At 36.9% G+C, this 20,457-nt stretch overlaps 1 protein-coding gene across 3 annotated transcripts in view; it reads left to right on the forward strand.

Moving 5' to 3' along the window:
• Sgk3 (serum/glucocorticoid regulated kinase family member 3) overlaps nt 1-20,457 on the forward strand; it is a 97,223-nt gene that overhangs the window by 62,531 nt on the left and 14,235 nt on the right. For all 3 annotated transcript variants that reach the window (XM_090338904.1, XM_090338905.1, XM_090338906.1), the window contains exons 3-12: nt 323-406; nt 1,221-1,293; nt 2,570-2,645; nt 5,514-5,601; nt 8,336-8,385; nt 9,266-9,323; nt 14,167-14,250; nt 14,352-14,483; nt 19,829-19,941; nt 20,037-20,073. In XM_090338904.1, coding sequence (XP_090195030.1) covers nt 323-406; nt 1,221-1,293; nt 2,570-2,645; nt 5,514-5,601; nt 8,336-8,385; nt 9,266-9,323; nt 14,167-14,250; nt 14,352-14,483; nt 19,829-19,941; nt 20,037-20,073 — 795 coding nt within the window. The remainder of the gene's footprint in view (nt 1-322; nt 407-1,220; nt 1,294-2,569; nt 2,646-5,513; nt 5,602-8,335; nt 8,386-9,265; nt 9,324-14,166; nt 14,251-14,351; nt 14,484-19,828; nt 19,942-20,036; nt 20,074-20,457) is intronic.

Here is a 20,457-nt window from a genome sequence, read left to right on the forward strand (position 1 = left end):
ATGACCTGGAAGATGATAGCTAGTAGTTAAATGATTATATTGTACCAGATTTCACCTAAAAAATATAATCACAAGGCAAATGCTGGGGAAGAAAAGAAAAGAGAAAATGCTGTCAATTGAATCTATAATGTTTAATTATTGGGAAAATATCTCAAGAAAGAGATGGTATTAGAAGTTAATAGATCTAAATAACGAGCCCATGCATGTTTGTTGTGTTATTCTCCAAAGATAAGAGAGAAATTTAATAACACTTAAAAATTACCATCTTTTGATAGGATCATACGTTTCAGTTCATTATGTTATTCTGCTTTTATTTCTATAGGTTTATAAAGTTCTGGTCTCTGTAGGCAGGAGTGAATGGTTTGTCTTCAGGAGATATGCAGAGTTTGACAAACTTTACAACACCGTAAGTAATACTCTACAAGATTTCTTTGAAAAGAAAACATTAAAGTCCCCCAAAAAGTTGAGTGTGTGTGTGTGTGTGTGTGTGTGTGTGAGAGAGAGAGAGAGAGAGAGAGAAAGAGAGATGAGAGAGAGAGAGATGCAGGGGGAGGAGGCAAAAAGGTGAAAGATTCATCAAAAATATCCAAATAATGTTCAAATGACTTACAACTATTAATTTTTTAAAATTTTTGTAATTTTGAAGTAACATTTATTGTCCTTATGTGAAATTAGTACAAATTCTAGAAAATCTGGATAACAGATTGTGCTTGCCTAGCATGCATGAAACCCCAGGTTCAATTCCTTGGTACTATATACACAGAAAAAGCCGGAAATGGTGTCGTGGCTCAAGTGGCAGAGTGCTAGCCTTGAGCAAAACATGTCCCAAGAGCAGTGCCCAGGCCCTGAGTTCAAGCCCTAGGACTGGCAAAAACAAATTTAAAAAACCCAGAATGCTCAAGTCATTGTCATTTTACAGAAAGGAAAATTGAGGCACAGAGATGGAACTTATCTAATGCTTTACAGCTACTGCTAAGTTTTTGGGGATAGTTTATAATATAATTTAATTTTGTATTGGTATAATTGTATTGGTCCAATTGGTATATTTGTATGTGTACAATTAATATTGTATTGGTATAATTTAATAATATACAGTGAGTGATATGTTTAAAAGTATATCTTAGGATGACTTTTCTTTAAAAATTAGTTTTACTTAACATATAACTAGAAAATCTATAATAATTAATATATGTAATGCTGTTATTTAAAAATTTTTGCAGTTAAAGAAACAATTTCCTGCTATGGCCTTGAAGATTCCTGCCAAGAGAATATTTGGTGATAATTTTGACCCAGGTAAGCAATAACTTTATATATCAGCTATTGAGTGAAAGCTGAAGTTTGAAGTAGTTAGCATATTTATTGTATAATAGTTTAGAATATTTTATAAAAACTGTCTTTAAACTTGACAATCCTTATCTGATTTAGCCAGGAATTTTAAAGAAACAGAAGCACAGTCTGATTCATTAATCTACCCAAGATTTACATACAGGTAGTAAAAAAAGGAAAAGCAAAAGCACTGCAGGTATAGCTAAAGTGATATGGAGTGTTTGCCTCACAAGTATGAGACCTTGAGTTCAATCCTCAATAAGGCCAACAAAAAAATAAACAAAGAAAAAAAGTTATATGGGGCCAAGAGTATGGATTAGTGATAGAGTGCTTGCTTAGCATGCATAAAGCCCTGGTTTCAATTCCTTGGTACCACATACACAGGAAAAGCTGAAAGTGGTGCCGTGGCTCAAGTGGGAGAGTGCTAGCTTTAAGAATGCTCAAGGACAGTGCCCAGGCCCTGAGTTTAAGACCCCAGGACTGGCAAAAAATGGAAGAAAAGAAGCTATGAACCAGGACTGAGAGTCAATACCTCACACTTTTGATCATTGACTAGTACTCTACCAATTGAACCATGCTTTCAATCCCAAGAACTCTTTTCATGAAATAACTGTAATAATTTCCAAAGCAAAGTACACATACAGAGAAGACAACCAGAGATATCTGAAATGTTAAGACTGAGTGACACAAAATTATTTTTTGAACTAGCATAAAGACATTAAGCAAAATAAAACTGCTGGGCAGGGCTGGGAGTTTGGCCTAGTGATAGAGTGTTTGCCTAGAATACACGAAGACCTGGGTTCGATTCCTTGGTACCATATACATAGAAAAAGTCAGAAATGGTGCTGTAGAGCTCAGGCCTTGAGAAAACCCAAGGACTATGCTCCAGGCTCCATACCGCATACATAGAAAAGCCAGAAGTGGTGCTGTGGCTCAAGTGGTAGAGTGCTATCCTTGAGGAAAATCCTAAGGACAGTGCTCAGGCCCTAACTTCAAGCCCTAGGACTGGGGGCGGGGGGGGGGGGGAGACAGTGGGGCTTCATAGTAAGACTCTGTCTCCCCTCTTCCCCCCCAAATAGGTGTTTAGATGTAAAATGAGAAGTGTTTGAGAATTTTGGGGGGGAGATCACATTTGCTATATTAACTACCATTTACTATCTTATGTTGTATATTTTTAAGTAAATGTTTTAATAGTTACACAGGCTGACAGAAGTAATGCTAATAGTTTATATCTCTCTTACAGATTTTATTAAACAAAGAAGAGCAGGACTGAATGAATTCATCCAGAACTTAGTTAGATATCCAGAGCTTTACAACCAGTAAGTAATTTTCACGTGTTCTAAAGGAACATTTGAAAACAAGTCAAAGAATATTGAATAAGCCTCACAGGGAATTTACCCTTTTTGTGGGTTTGTGACATTTTCCTGCAGTGTTTTCCCTTACATTTTATTTTCCATTCTCTTCATCAGCTCATCTTGGTTATATTATTTCTTCCTTTTGTATTTGTATTCGTTTTATAGATTAAACTTGAAAGAAATTTGCAAATACAGTTAAACATTTTGCTTATCATATGATATCTCACTTATTTGTACCTTCAGGAAGTACTGCAGTAGCTCCTGTTGCATTTGAGAATATAAAGCTCAGTGAGCATCATCCATAGCTTTTAGAGGCATGGACCCCCAATCTAGTGGGAGTGAAGGACATAGAAATAAAAAACTGAAGCCAGGTAATTTTTGTTATAGATGCTAGACAATAACAGAAAATATAGCTAACTTTGCTGAGGAAAGTCGAGCAAAGTTTAATGGGACTTAAAGGACATATAATTATTTTCCAAGAAATGTAGGGAGAGTATTCAAGCTAAAAGGTGGTGCATGTTAACAGAGGGTACAAAAGTCTGCAAAATGAGGACATTCAAGAATTAAGTAGGGCCGGGAGTTTGGCCTAGTGGTTGAGTGCTTGCCTAGCTTGCATGAAGACCCGGGTTCGATTCCTCGGTACCACATACATAGAAAAAAGCCAGAAGTGGTGCTGAGGCTCAAGTGGTAGCCTTGAGAAAGTCCAAGGACAGTGCTCAGGACCTGAGCTCAAGCCCAGGACTGGCAAAAAAAAAAAAAAAAAATTAACATAGTATCATGGCTGGAGCAGTAGCATTTCACAGCACACATACAAAGCCAGAGTTGGTAGTTTTGAAGCATATGTCTCTACTTCCTGAGCAATCTGGGAAGTGTTTGCCTTTCTGAACCCACACAGACTTCTACCCACCCAAATATCCAGATAGCCACTTAAGTTGAGGTTGTGCTAATGAGCTTAAACTTTTTTCTATGGACCATTTTGAATCTGGTACTTGGTGCTTGAGTATTGGCAATATCCTTTGTAATTTTAAATTAAGATGTGATACTATTTTGTGTATATGAAGCATATTCTAAGAAATAAAATTAAATTACTTTCACAGATCACCTGCCTAATTTTTATATAAATATAAAAATTGCCTTAGGGATGATGTGAGAACATGTTTTTTTTAGTTTTCTTTTTCAGAATCACAACACTGAATGACTACATTTTTGAGCAGTTTATGATTGAACCCAGAGCTTTGTGTGTGTTTGGCAATTGCTTTATCACTGAACTACATTCCTATGTGAGCTACATTTTCTAGAAATGATGATTGCCTTTTTGGTTTTTGGTGGTTGAGGGGCTTAAACTCTGGGCCTGGGCATTGTGCTCTGCCACTTGAGCCACAGCGCCATTTCTAGCTTTCTGGTGGTTAATTGGAGATAAGAGTCTCATGGATTTTTGTGCTTGGGCTGAACCATGATCCTCAGATCTTAGCCTCCTGAGTAGCTAGTATTACAGGTGTGAGCCATCAGCGTCTGGCCTTGATTGCCATTTTTGTAGTAATTTATAGTACATAGACGGATTCTGTTATTCTGAGTAGAACTTCTGGCTGCTTTTTCTTTTGGGGGGGTGGTCATGTGGCTTGAACTCTGCCTTAGCACTGTCCCTGAGCTCTTCAGCTCAAGGCTACCAGCCTACCCTGAGCCAAACCCCACTTCCCTTTTCTAGAGATTAATTGGAGATAAGAGTCTCAGGTCCTGGCCGGGAGTTTGGCCTAGTGGTTAAAGTGCTTGCCTAGCATGCATGAAGACCTGGGTTCGATTCCTCGGTACCACATACATAGAAAAAAGCCAGAAATGGTGCTGAGGCTCAAGTGTTAGAGCTCTAGCCTTGAGAAAATCCAAGGATAGTGCTCAGGCCCTGAGCTCAAGCCCAGAACTGGCAAAAAAAAAAAAAAAAAAAAGAGTCTCAGGTCCTTTTGTACCCCAGCTAGCTCCGAAACTTGATCCTCAGATCTCAGCCTTCTGAATAGCTAGGATTACAGGCCTGAGCCTCTGTGCCTGGTTTCTGGCTGCATTTTAGTTAATTTATTATTAACTAAACCATTAAGGCCAGATCTCTTTTGATAAGGTTTTCTTCCCAGAGTTTTTCTCTACCTTTGACAGATGTTGGCATGGAACAAGTATACTATGAATGGTTATTATCATCTTCCATGGTATTTTAAGTATTACTTAGAACTTCTAGCATAATATCGTATATATTAAATATTGTTTCTGCAACTTGAAATAGTATAAACATGTTGTTCTTGGAATTAAAATTCAACTTTATGTAATCCATTATTTTAAATGACCAATTTTTAAAACAATGAATTGTAAAACTGTTTAGTTTTTACATATCCAACTTTGTATAATTTTGTACACATGTACTGCCCTGCTATTCAGGATAGAAGACATTTCTAGCATCAAAATTTGTACTGACATTTTTCTCTTCGATATGACATTTCATATTTTCTTGACTTTATAATTTCTGTATTTTCCATTTGAATGTCAAACTCTTTTAAATAGGACATTTAAGTGTTGACTCTTCAGTATAATTTGTATCTCTGTGATTATTCATGAAATAAACATCATCACTAGTTTACTTGCCATTTGGGTTTCCTCTTTGATGAACCTCTGTGCATAGCCTATTTGTTGATTTCCCCATTTTAAGAAATTAATTTGCTTTTCTCTTTTATGTAATGTATTTTGTGTAGCTACACATGCTAATATAATGGTTTCCATTTTGTTCTTATTTTAAAGGGGAGAAAAATCTATAGCCATCTTTTCAAAGTCATATTAAAGTTTTATTTTTTTCAGTCCAGATGTTAGAGCATTCCTTCAAATGGACAGCCCAAAACATCAATCAGATCCATCTGAAGATGAAGATGAGAGAAGTACTCAGAAGGTAGTAAAAGAAATAATATTTTTAACAGAAAGAAAAAGATGTCAGTACAAACTGGAATGTGGCCTAGTGGTTAGAGTGCTTGCCTAGCTTGCACGAAACCTTAGGTTTGATTCCTTGGTACCGAATACACAGAAAAAAAAAAAAGCCAGAAGTGGTGCTGTGGCTCAAATAGTAGAGCGCTAGCTTTGAGAAAGATCAAGAACAGTACCCAGGCCCTGAGTTCAAGCCCCAGGACTGCCCTCTCCCCCCAAAAATGTCCACAAAAATGAAGTTAGAGTTACCTTAGGACATAACATTTACTCAAAATGAAGTAATTTTGCCCATAATAAATTTCTACTCTGCAGAATAACTAAACACCATGTATATACCACCCATGGATCAAAAAATTCAATTAAGAAATTCAAAGAATTCATGTTCTTTTCTTTTTTTTCTCTTTGAGATCTTCATACAGCATACTTTCTAATGTTGCTATTTATAGGTTCAGAGAATTACTATAGCTGGCTAGAATTAGTACTCGCTATAATAAAAAGTACTCAGGTTAAATGAAAGTTAGAAGAACCAGGCTCGTGCCTGTAAATCCTGCTTACTAAAGAGACTGAGATCTGAAGTTCCTGGTTCAAAGTCAGCTCAGGTAGGAAAGTCTGAGAGACTCTTACCTCTAATTAATAACCACAAACCCAGAAGTGTCTGTCTGTCTGTCTGTCTGTCTGTCTGTCTCTATCTCTCTTTCTCTCTCTCACTTTTTTTACTATCCAATAATATCTATATTTTCTCTTCAGGTATAGAACACAATACCTAGCTAATTCCTTATCATCTTCATTATCTTACTTCTACCACCACTTCCTAGAAATTTCACAAGTATTTGAGCACTACTAGCTTGGAGCACAAAAGCTCAGGGACAGGGCCTAGGCCCTGTGTTCAAGTCCCAGGATTGGCAGAGAAAAAGAAGGGAGGGAAGGAGGAAGGGCAAGAGAGAGAGGAGGGGAAGAAGGGAAGGAAAGAGAAGGAAGGAAAAAAGGAGAAAAGGAGGGAGGGAGAAAAGAAAGGTATTCTAGTATGTACCTTTAGAGCTATGAGGAAAATTGGACTTGTTAGTCCATACTTGTAATCCCAACCTCTGAGGAGACAGAGGAAGGATTGTAAACCATGAGGATAATTTGGAAAGTCAGTACCTGAATAAATGAGGAAAGCATTTATGAAAATTCCAGACAATTGATCCTTTAATACATACACAACATACACACACGTGTGTGTGTGTGTGTGTGTGTGTGTGTGTGTGTGTGTGTGTGTGTGTGTATTAAGAACTTAGGAGACAAAAAAGGAAAAGATACGTGAATTAAAACTCTTATTTTGAAATATAGGACAAAATGCTCAGCTTTGAAGTTAATAGCAACTACAGTTATTTGGCTTTTTATTATATTTTGTTTTTAACAATGCTGGAGTAAAACCCATGGTCTGAGCATACACTCTTGTAAAACTGCATCTCAAAAACAAAGTACAAGGTGGAAAGTGAATAAGAAAGAATAATAGAAGGGATGATAAAAGAAAATATAAACAAAGGGGTTAGGAGTATGGATTAGTAGTAAATACTTGCCCAGTATGCAAAAGAAAACTATAGGGAAAGGTAAATTATAATAATCGAAATCATAGTATATAACAATTCTAATTTTAAGTTTATTAATGTACTCCCTTTGTAATAACTGGTATTCAGTATATAAAAGAAAATCAGAAGTGCTGGCTTAAAGGCACTTTTTTCCCCCCTGCTGGTTCTGGAATATGAACTCAGGGCCTGGGCCATGTTCTTGAGCTTTTCTGCTCAAGGCTAGTGTTCTACCACTTGAGCCACAGCTCTACTTCTGGTTCTTTGGGTACTTAATTGGAGATAAAAGTCTCAGGGTCTTTCTTACCTGGGCTGGTTTCAAACCACAGTGCTGAGATCTCAGCCTCCTGAAGAACCAGGATTACAGAAATGAACCTCTGGTACCTGGATCTCATTTTTCTTTTTAATATCTTTTTGTTTTGTTATGATTCTGCTAACTTGTGATTAAACAATAGTTTTATGAGTTGGAACATTACAGTCCCAGAGCTAACCTCTTCAGAAATTTGATGTATTTCTTTTTGTGATGACTAGAAAGTAGCAATTTTCCTTCTCTGATGGCCAAGATGATTGTCAGTGAAGAAAAAGACAGATTCAACTTTTATCTTTTCTGTCTTTGATACATTATTTGAAAAAATTGCCATTATTCAACCAGTTTTCTAAATAGAAAAAGTAATTCTTCTTAAATTGTACTTTCAACACCTATCTCTTTCTGTTTAATTTTGCCAACCTGGAGCCTTATTTCTGGCTTAGCTTTTCCTTATAACTGCCCATGAAAGTTATATACAAATTATCTTTTGATTGTGTATAGTTGGAACATTAGTTTTTCTTTAAAATGTGCTAATATCTGGTCTGGGAGTTTGGCCTAGTGTGATAGAGTGCTTGCCTAGCATGCACAAAGACCCGGGTTCGATTCCTTGGTACCAAATACATAGAAAAAAGCCGGAAGTGGTGCTAAGGCTCAGGTGGTAGAGCTCTAGCCTTGAGAAAGTCTAAGGACAGTCCTCAGGCCCTGAGCTCAATCTCAGGACTGGCATAAGAAAAAAATAAATAAATAAAATGTGCTAATATTTGTGTGTAGTATAATTATATATGTTTTACTTCATTAAGAGATTTTTTTCCTCTCTATCCAAACAGCTACACTCTACCTCACAGAATATTAACCTTGGACCAACTGGAAATCCTCAGTAGGTGAAATTCATTTCAAACAATCCTTTAACTAAATTTTAATGAAGCTCTTTTTTGAGGATGTACAGATAACATGTATCAGTTTAATGGAGAACTATGAGATACAACCATAGTTACATTGAGTAGAATGCTGTCATTTGCCTGACTGACTCACTGTTTGGCTTTTTATTGTTTTAGTAGAAACTTACTAAAGGGGTAGGATTGTTGCTTTTTAATCCAAAATGTTGATTAGATTTTACTGTTTTACTTATTACTTTTCTGGTTTAGGTTTTTGTGTTTTTATGGAAAATCAGTTGACTATATTTTCCAAGAATCTTAAGTCCTGTAAAAAGAAAGAGAAAAAGCATCTTTGCAAGTGTAATTGATATTCTTCTCATAATCTGTCAGTGGTGTGTCCTAGTTAGTGTTAGCCAGCTTGTTTCAAATTTCCTAATGGACATTTAGTGTATTAAAGGGCATTACACTTTATCTTGCTTCCTCTATTACACACAGTTTATGTGAGCACCTAGGGAACATTTTGAGGAATACAATTTGAGAAATGTTAAATAGTACCAGAGGTGGCAAATACAGGCTTCATTTCTAATGTTGATCTGTTGGAAGTGAATGTCTGAAGTATTCAATACTATAATCCTAGTGACTCAGAAGACTGAAACCTGAGGACCTTGGTTCAAAGCCAGCCTAGGCAGGAAAGTCCCTGAGACTCAGTTACCACCAAATGTCAGAAGTAGAGATGTGGTTCAAGTGTTAGAGTCCTAGTCTTGGGACAGCACCCAGGCCTTGCTACTAGCCCTAGTACTAGCACCTCCTCCCACCAAAAAAAAAGCTTGCATCTTTCTAACTTATGAGAGGCTGATTCTTGTCATTGTTAATTTATTTCAGTGCTAAACCAACTGACTTTGATTTTTTAAAAGTTATTGGAAAAGGCAGCTTTGGCAAGGTAAGAATGTCTTAATTTTCCTTCAGTGATTAAGTATATATAGAATGAATATATGCTTACATATATGAGTCATGGAATTTTTTTGTATGCAAGGCATGAAAGAGTCTCAACTATCAAAGTGTTAACAGGATAATTAAAAGCTAGGATTCTAAAAGGGCATTTATTCACCAAGTATTTGTAGAGCACATATGCTCAACAGGTACCCCTGTGGGCTCTAATGAGATACTATTGTGATACCGAACAACGTAGGGGAAGAAATAGTCGATTAGAAATTTGCCCTCCAGTAAATATAAATAGTAATGGGATGTGATGGACATTCATAAGGTGAAGTGTTAGAGGACAGTGTACAGCGGTGGGATGTGGAAGCTGTGCTTGGATGTGTTGGTCAAGGATGGCATCTTTGAGAACAGACTATGTATGCTGAAGTTGAAAATGAAAATGTGATGAACAGCACCACTGTATATCAAAGACAGATTTTCTTTTTCTGTGGCAAGATGCTCTAGGTTTCTTTTAAAAGTGTATGCGTGGCTTTGAGTCACTCTCCCCTTAATGCTGTGGAGCAGCTATACACAAGGAGCTACTGGTTGCTTCCCTTGCCTTTGGTTTTTTTTTTTTTTGCATGATATTTTTTATTTTTATTTTTTCATATATTTTTTATTGTAATTAATAGAAGGGTTACATTTTATTTGCCAGATAGAAGGTACATTAATTCACATACATTGATACCCTTTCGTATGTCTTGGTCCCCATTAACCTCCCCCCCACCTCCACCCCTCATCTTGTTTTCCCCCTTCCCTATCCAATTTCAAATAACCAAATACAAATATATCCAATATATCAGATAACAAAGTAAGATACTATAACCATATGAGATAATCAAGGGATAGCAAAAGAGATGAGAGATAACATAGTATATTAAGGACAACAGTCACTCATTATATGGCTTTTGTTTCTATATCCTAGAGGTCCTTTCATTTAGCGTCATACCATATGGCCTTATGTATCTAGGTTTTGCTCTATTGCAAATCTCTGCTGGGAGAGCCCAAGGTTTCTACTGATTATGACAAATGAGGGAAACCATTGAGCCTATGTTCCTTTGACTCTGGCTTACTTCACTTAATAGGATTTTTTCTAAGTCTTTCCATTTCCTTACAAATGGGGCAATGTCATTCTTTCTGACAGCAGCATAGAATTCCATTGTGTACAAATACCACATCTTGTTGATCCACTCATCAACTGAAGGGCATCTTGGTTGGTTCCATATCTTTGCTATGGTAAATAGTGCTGCGGTGAACATCGTTGTGATAGTGGATTTAGTCTGACCTTGTTTCTGGACAATTGGGTAAATGCCTAGTAGTGGAATTGCTGGGTTATAGGGGAGCTCTATGTTTAGTCTTTTGAGGAACTGCCATACTGCTTTCCATAATAGTTGAACAAGTTTGCACTCCCACCAGCAGTGTAGTAGTGATCCCTACTGGCTACATCCCCTCCAACATCTGTTGTTACTAGTTTCCTTGATCCTGGCCATTCTAACTGGAGTGAGGTGGAATCTTAGAATTGTTTTGATTTGCATTTCTTTTATGGCCAGAGATGTCAAGTATTTCTTCATGTGTCTATAGGCCATTTTTGTTTCTTCTTTAAGTCTTTGGCCCATCTTTTAATGCGATGGTTGTTTCTTTGGACATTAGTTTTGGGGTGATTCAATTTTTTAAGCTGTTGATATATTTTAGATATGAGGCCTTTATCTGTTGTGTGATTGGTGAAGATTTTCTCCCATTCTGTAGGCCTCCTAATTAATTTACTAGCTATGTCCTTTGCCATACAAAAGCTCTGCAGTTTAATGCAGTCCCACTTATCCAGCCTTTCTCTGACTTGTTGTGATTCTTGGTGTTTATTAAGAAAGTTTCGACCTGTGCCAAAGAGGCCTAGTGTATCTCCTCTTCCTTCTTGTAAAGTTTTCAGTGTGTCAGCTTTTACCTCGAGGTCTTTGATCCGTTTGGAATTAATTCTAGTGCAGTATGACAAACTTTAGTTTTCTGCAGGTGCTCATCCAGTTCTGCCAGCACCACTTGTTGAAGAGGCTGTCTTTCTTCCATTCTATTTTTTTGGCTCCCTTATCAAATTCCCCTGCCTTTGTACTCTTCTCCACTTGCCCCTCACACAGGTAGCAAGGCCTCTTAGACTCTCTATACTGGCCCTTTGCCTCTCAACTCAGATGCCATTTCTGCCAGGGATGTTCTCTTGCTGTCTCCCCCGTTCCCCCCAACACACAACTTGTATGTCCCTGATCCTCTCATCACCACACACTTGTAATTGTTTAACTTCCTAGACAATGTCTTATTATTTCATGTAGGTCCAAATCATAATGTCTGGGTTACTGCAGACACTTACCCTGAGTTCAGTGGTTGGCACTCCAAGGTTACCAGAACAAGAGGCAGATTTCTACTGATGGTGGTGGTCATAGTCTCTGTGCCATGAACCACCTCCTGGCCAACTCCTCCATCTCGTCAGGCAACTCCCCCATAGTTAACGCTCCATCACTTCCTGAGCTTTTGTCTGCATTCACTCTTCAATCTAGGGTTTCTACAAAAACTTCTGGAAGGATCACATCTTCCACAACTGGCTTCATTTTTTGTTATTATTATATAGAAATGCTGTTATATACATAGAACAATTAAAATTAAATTAAACTTTGTACAAATATTAAAATACTATCTTCACACCCACTACAGTGTACAGGATATCTATCTATATACATGTTATATATATCTACACATACACACACACACACACAATAAAGCAAACCCAAACTGAAAAAAAAGTGTATGCATGCATTGGTGTTGATGGCTCACACCTATGATTGTAGCTACTCAGGAAGGTGAAGTGTATAGTTAAAAGGTTGCCCAGAGAGAAAAATCCACGTGATTCCAATTAACTAACAAAAACGTATTAAAGGCATGGCTCAAACAATAAAGTACCAGTCACAAGGAGAAAAAAAAGAAGCTGAGCAAGAGCACAAAGCCCTGAGCCTCACTACCAAAAAAAAAAAATGTGCATGCAACTCGACCCATTATAAAAAGTCAACATGATATTTCTTTCTCTGAACTCTTTTGACTTAAAAGCCTGGTTGAAAAATCTAAACATGAAACAGAAACACATTTTGATCACCAAAAAATGACTTGTACCAGGCACCAAGAATTCATTCTTGTAATTCTAGCTACTCAGGAGGCTGAGATCTGGGGAATCTCAGTTCAAAACCAGCTGGGGCAGGAAAGCCCATACGACTCCATTCTCAGAACAATTGGAAGTAGCTCAAATGATAGAATACTAACTGTGAGCAAAAAAATCCTCAGGACTGGTGCACACACACACACAAGAACATACATGCATGCACACAAAATTTCCTTTATTTTATAGCATGAAGTTAATTACCTAGTATTTTACAAAGGCATTCTCTGGGCCTCCTTGTTCACATATATACACCAAAGTTTTCAAGCAGTGTGAATTATGTAGTAAAAGTCTTATTATTAATATATTGAGTTACAAAAATATAATACCTGGTTATTTAAATCGATGTCCTTTTTTGCTGTATCAGAATACCTAAGAAAAAGTAGAGTTACAAAAAGGAATGGAATAGAGCTCAGCCTTCCAAAAAGAACATCTAGGTCTTCTATGGACTTGCTTTTTTTTTACAGTTTAAAAATTTGGGCTGTGCATTTCTTTGGAAATAATAAAATACAAGTCCAGGTACATGATACCAATCTTTAATCAAATAACTTAAAAGGCATACACTTAGTGTCTTAATTATAAAGAACTTCAACTAATTTATTATTTCAAAATATGCGACATCGCCCCATTTGTTAGGAAATGGAAAGTCTTAGAAAAAATCATATTAAGTGAAATAAGCCAGACTCAAAGGAACTTAGGCTCAGTGGTTTCCCTCATTTGTCATAATCAGTAGAAACCTTGGGCTCTACTAGCAGAGATCTGCAATAGAGCAAAACCTTGTTACATAAGGCCATATAGTATGAAGCTAATTGAAAAGACCTCCAGGATATTGAAACAAAAGCCATATAATGAATGATTGTTGTCCTTAATGTACCATGTTATCTCTCATCTCTTTTGCTGTCCCTTGGTTATCTCATATTGTTACAGTATCTCACTTTGTTATCTGATATATTGGATTTATTTGTATTTGGTTATTTGAAATTAGATAGGGAAGGGGGAAAAACCAAGACTGGGGGGGGTGGAGGGGAGGGTAATGGGGACCAAGACATGTGAAAGGGTATCAATATATGTGAATTAATGCACCTTCTATCTGGCAAATATCATGTAACCCTTTTATTAATTACAATAAATATAAAAAATATGCATAAGAGATTCTGTCTTTTATTTCAGTTAATATTGCAAATAAATGAAAATATTTTTATAGTTTTAAAATCTTCACTATACATTTTCATTTAAATAATTTGTATCTTTAAATCCATGAGAATTTCTTTCTTAAAAAACTTAATATGCTTAAAGTCAAAAAGGAAATACTGATTTAGGATCACCATTGACCTTTTTTCAAAATAAAATTACTCACAATTGGTTGTACAGAAGGGTGAAACTTGTTCAAATTAAAGTGGTACATACACACACACACACACACACACACACACACACACACAAAAAAAAAAAAAAATACTGGGGCTGCAGTATGGCTCAAGTACCAAAGTACCAGCTTAGCAGGTACAGGCCCTGAGTTCATACTCTTGTACTACCACAAAAAAAGTTATTGACAAGGGAATTATCCTTATAAAAGCATTGAAATTTGTAATTATTTACCCAATTTTTATTACAGGTTCTTCTTGCAAAACGGAAACTGGATGGAAAATTTTATGCTGTCAAAGTATTACAGAAAAAGATAGTTCTCAATAGAAAAGAGGTAATATTAAATAGTTATTGCTTCTACTGACCCCCCTTTTTAACTAACAGAATTGTTTTCTGGTGTATAATACAAGTTGATCTTTTCCCATTATTTTTTAGCAAAAGCATATTATGGCAGAACGTAACGTGCTCTTGAAAAATGTGAAACATCCATTTTTGGTTGGATTGCATTATTCTTTCCAAACAACTGAAAAGCTTTATTTTGTTCTGGATTTTGTTAATGGAGGGGAGGTGAGTTTTACAACTGATTTCCAAATATTAATAATAGTTAAAAAATAGCTTGACATTTATATGGCTATATTGCTCTGTGTATATAAGCATATTTTATAGGCTCACATTCTCTGCTTATGTATGTGTATTGTATGTCCATGAGATCTAGTCTTATCATCCAGATGGTAAGCCCTCATTAGACTGTTTTGTGTGTGTGTGTGTATGCCTGTGTGTGTGCACACAGTATTGAGGCTTGAACACCTGAGTTCAAGGACAGCCTGGGTGCTATCCTTTTTATTCAAGGCTGATACTCTACCACTTGAGTGACACCTTCACTTCTAGCTTTTGTCTGGTTAATAGAGATGAGTCCCTTAGACTTTTCAGCCTGAGGCTGGCTTCCAACTACAGCCCTCAGATCTCAACCTCCAGAGTACCTAGGATTATAAATGTGAGCCACTGGTGTGTGGCTTCTCATTAGACTCTTAATGTGGACTCTTATGTGTACATGTACACACTGCACATAACTGAAGCCTCTTCCCCACCCTTAGCCACAACACTTATCACTCATTTTATCTCAGGCCTAGAGAACACCTTTTAAATCTTACATCTGCCACTTCCTTTGGCCAGAAATGGTGTGAGCCCAAAAGACAGCTTTCAAGGTTGATGGTGGCTCTTGGAGGTTTCTGGGTATGTGCTTGATGCTGGATTTGTTTCTGAACATAGGGCAACTCAGCATTTGCACCCATGGACTTGATGGGGGCTAGGGGGTGGAGACTCTCACTCTTACACATGGAGTTGCCCAACTTGCTTGAAATTAATTGGCTGGCATCTTATAAAGGAGTCTCAGATAATTCAAAGTCCAATAGATCTTACCAGTACATTTATTTCCATGGTAGCTTTGCATTATCTATTACTGTTTCCTGATGAGAGCTCAGATAACTAAGACCTGACTGTTTTCTTATCACTGGATTCTGGAAGCCTTGACCTTTCAACTGGATGTATGTTTGTTTCTGCTGTATGAAGCCCCAAAGTGTTGCAATAGGCTTTGGTTTAAAATTGTTTCACTGTTTTATTGATCAGCATTTTTGTAATAAAAATAATAGTAAATAATTTTTTTAAAAATAGCTTGAAATTATAAAGGTATTCTTATAAGCTTTAAAGTGATATTATTAGCAGGTTTTAGATACATAAATACTCAAAGTACCCAGTACAATGTACAGTAAGGAAATGTAACACAGGGCCTTCAGGTACAAACTTCATTGATAGGTTTGTCAGCAAGCTGTACATAGCTTCTACACAGAATGATATACTGAAATACTAGAATTTAACATGATTTGTAATTTAGATAATAAATTTTATTTGGGTGTGTTATTTTCTAAAATACACGACCTTTATCCTAATAAAAAGTCCTGTGGTGAGTCATGTAGGCAGTGATTCAAATGAATGATTCACAGTATGTTTTAACATCAAAGACTTTAAATCTTTCTAGAACAAAGAATTTTATTTAAAAGAAAAATATTTTTAAAAAAGAGTCCCATCTTTTCTTCTTCCTGTGGTTGGTTGTAGAGTTTGAATTCAGGGCTTGTGTGTTCAGAGCTCTTTTGCTTAACACCAGCACTCTACCTCTTTAAGCAACAGCTCCATTGCAGGTTAATGGAGATAAGAGTTTCATGAGGATTTTTGTGCCTGAGCTGGCTTTGAACCACAATTCTCAGATCTCAGTCTCCTGAGTAGCTAGGATTACAGGTGTGAGCCACTGGCACCTACTACTAGAGTCCCATCTTTTGAGTCAAATCTATTTATAATGATCTCTAAAGCACAGATCTAGAAGAATATTGAAATACACTCTTGGCAATGTTCTACATTATCTAGTTCTCTTTAATATTTTATCTTCACAACATTTAAACTGTAAAAGACAAACTAGGCTTGTGGAAGTTATGTAGTTAACAAATATAAAGTCAGGGACTGAATTCCAGCATCAGGTACTCTAGTTACAAGTTCTACAGTTGGTTACTCCCCTTCCTCTACTCCTCAACTTTCATATCTTGCTAATTTGTCTAATCATTTCCTAAAGTTCTTAAAATTGTTTTAACTGATAGATACTGTTGTATCTTTATTTATTTTCTTTTTGCCAGTCCTGGGCTTGAGCTTAGGGCCTGAGCACTGTCCTTGGGTTTTCTCAAGGCTAGAACTCTACCACTTGAGCCTCAGCACCACTTCCAGCTTTTTTCTATGTATATGGTACCGAGGAATCGAACCCAGGTCTTCGTGCATGCTAGGCAAGCACTCTACCACTAGGCCAAACTCCCGGCCCTGATACTGTCGTATCTTTATAAAGGAATAATCTGTCCCCTAACCTCAAAGTAAAGAGAGAAGAAAAAAAAAGAATATTTCAATGTTACAATGGTACACATAACTGTGGCATAAAAGAATCAGGAGGGGGCTAGGAGTTTGGCCTAGCGGTAGAGTGCTTGCCTAGCATGCACGAAGACCCGGGTTCGATTCCTCAGTACCACATACATAGAAAAAAAGCTGGAAGTGGTGCTGAGGCTCAAGTGGTAGAGTTCTAGCTTTGAGAAAATCCAAGGACAGTGCTCGGGCCCTGAGTTTAAGCCCAGGACTGGCAAAAAAAGAAAAAATCAATCAGGAGGAAGATCAATTTCTATTCTGTACGTCTGACAGAAGATCAAAAACACCGAGAGGGTCCAGGAATTTGGCCTACTGGTAGAGGGCTTGCCTAGTATGCAGAAAGACCTGGGTTCAATTCTCGGTATCACATACATAGAAAAAGCCAGAAGTGGTTCTGTGGCTCTAACCTTTGGAAAACCCAAGGACAGTACTCAGGCCCTGAGTTCAAGCCCCAGTACTGGCAAAAAACAAAAACCAAACCCTAGATATTTTACAGCAGTCTTCTAAAAAGCATCTATTGACCTTGTAATCCTACCTACTCAGGAGTCTTGAGATGTGAGGATCATGATTCAAAGCTAGTCTTGGCAGAAAAGTCCCTATAGAGACTTATCTCCAATTAACCACTTAAAAATGAAAATGGAGCTTTGGCTCAAGTGGTAGAGTGCTAGCTTTGAACACAAAGAGGCTCAAGGACAGCACTCAGGCCGTGAATTTGAGCCCTACAACCGACCCCCAAAAAAGGTAAAAAAAATTTTAAAATGAAAAATAAAAAGCATCTATTGAAACTCCTTAAGTCCATGTCAGATGTCTCTTTAAGACTTAGCATGGTGGGAAGAAGGGAGAAAAGGAAATTACTGTGGAGAATCTACATGTAGGTGTATGCATGTGTAAACATAAAATCTATGTCTATCATAATGAAACCTATCTAATGCTACTGGAAAAATTAGGAAGTAGAGAAATAGGAATATGATGGGAAGGGTATATATATACTGTGTGCCAGTATGGAAATTGAACAATTAACCCTTTCATGTTACAAATATATGTTAACTTAAATTTATTAATAATTTAAAATGACTACATAGAGGCCAGATTTTGAGGCATCTTGATTCAAGAATGTAGATGCTCTTCCATTGTTCCTTCCCATTGTTTCTGTGGGCCTGAATACTAACAGCTAATGAAAAATTATTGAAAGCCAGCACTTCACAGTTATTTCACATGCATAATCTCCTCAGTTAATTACCACAACTTTTCTTATAACCCATTTTTGTCCCATCCCCCCGCCCCAGCCAGCCCATTTTATAGATATGAGGCTTAAATTAGTTAACTTTCTTTGTCATATTGTTCTAGTGTAAGGCTCCATTTGACATAGGTATTCAACCTGCAAAGCTCTGTTCAGAATCACACATAAATGTTCAAAAACATTGATATCTTTGAAATGTAGATATGAGACATCTGCCTGCAAATGAGATCTTACTATAATCCTCCTAGGTTGCTTCATGCTGTTTTAGGACTGCTTCTGAGCCCTTTCTGTTCTGAGCAGCAAAGAAGAAAAGAGGCAGACTTGTCATCTAAAAGATACACTTGGCTAAGATAATGAAAAAAGAGAATGAACTATAATAGAACGTGTTGGTGGGGGTAGAAGGTGTTGAGTATGGCAGCTAGTAGACAAGGAACAAAGGTGAGGAAAAAGAATGAAGAAAGCAGGAGAGTGATTTCATTCCCTGTTCATGTCATTCTTTTGCTGATATTCATACTTATATTTTAAACTTGACATGTGATACTTACATTTTTAGCTTTTTGTTTGGTCTTTTCAGGACCACAGTCCTTGTATTTATACTTCCCATGTAGCCGAGATGCTAGACATAGGCCATTGCTCCCTGCTTTTCACTGGTTGAGATGAAAGTCTCCCAAACTTTTTGCCCAAGTAGGACTCAAATTTCAGTCTTTTCTGTTTTCACTTTTTTGAGTAATTACTTTAGGATGACAGAATTGAGCCACAGTGCCTGTCTAGGATGTCACACTTTTACCTGGCCAACCTTGGACTACAATCCTCCCTCTGCCTCCCAAATTGCTGGGACAGACATGTACTACCACACCCATGTTTTCCCCATACATACCCAGCTGTTCTCTTCCTGAACATAATACTCCTATCTCTACTTCCTGAATAGCTGAAATAACAGGAATGAGCCACCACACCCAGCTGTGTTTTGCCTTTTGATGTACTAAGCAATTTTTGTTAGCTGTTTATCATTATTTATCATTATCATCATTTTAGGTTGTTTTTTTTTGGTGGTACTGGGGATTGTATGTAGTATGTGGGAAGTCAGCACTGCAGTCATGTGGGTCATGGCTGATAGAAACAGTGATAGGGATAAGATTTCAGAAATAAATAGAAGACAAAGCAGAGTATATTCTTTGTGGGATATAGGGAGTGAAGGTAAAGGAACAGTTCAGGTGACTCAGGCCAGTTCCCTCAGAATACATTGCAACTGATCTTTGTCACAATTTAAAAAAGAATCTTTGATATTTGGATTAAATAAAATAAGTAAATTGTTGGTATTTAGAGTTTCTATAAAACAATCACAAGCAAATTATTTCTGTGGGTTATATTTGTCCTGCCAGTCACTAGTATTTATTTTGATGAAAAAGCAGTCAGAAAGGTCCAGTACATGGCACTGTGAAGATTGTCAGTCTTTATTGATAATCTTTTCTAGAGCAGGTGGAAAGTTGAATATGCTGTTACATTAAGGACCGATAATCTGTAGGACATAAGTTTAGGAGAATAAACAAAGATTGGTGGATAATCAATATTGGATGAGATGGGAGGGTCGTAGCTCTGTGCTTCATTGCATTTTTGTCTCATGTTCAAAATATCGAAACAATTTTCACTTTTGTATTTGCAGAATATTTTTGTTTAACACTTGTGACTGATCCTAACCCCTCCCCCAATTTTGTAGCTGTTTTTTCACTTACAAAGAGAACGGTCCTTTCCTGAACACAGAGCAAGGTTTTATGCTGCTGAAATTGCCAGTGCACTGGGTTATTTGCATTCCATCAAAATAGTGTACAGGTAAATTGCTTAAATATTCCATGTAAATATATATTTTAAAATTTTCACTTCAGGTAATATTCAGGGCTTTTTCCCCCTTCTTTTTAAATTCACAGAGACTTGAAACCAGAAAATATTCTCTTAGATTCAATGGTAAGTAGTAATTTAAAAATCCACTGGGTTTCAGTTTTTTGTTGTTATGCATGATGGAAAAAAGTCTTAAAGGTTCTATATTGCATGATTGCATTTCTGTCACATTGTTGAAATGACAAGACTAGAGCCACAGAACAGATTACGGGTTGCAACAAGATAGGATCCTAGGGGAATGCAGAAATAAAGGATAAAACAAGGAAGTACATGTGTGATAGAATAGTTCTTGACTGTGATGGGTGTTACATGAACCTCTACATGTGTATTGTGTAGTGCTATATGCACACACTCAAATGCACACACACAAGTTAAGATTTGTGTTATAGTGATACGTCTTTTACCACTGTCAGTTTCCTGTTTGATATTAGTACTGTAGTGATATAAACA

This window comes from Megascapheus bottae, chromosome 9, assembly GCF_031878675.1.
Source record: "Megascapheus bottae isolate mThoBot1 chromosome 9, mThoBot2.hap1, whole genome shotgun sequence".
NCBI classification, from domain to species: Eukaryota; Metazoa; Chordata; class Mammalia; order Rodentia; family Geomyidae; genus Megascapheus; species Megascapheus bottae.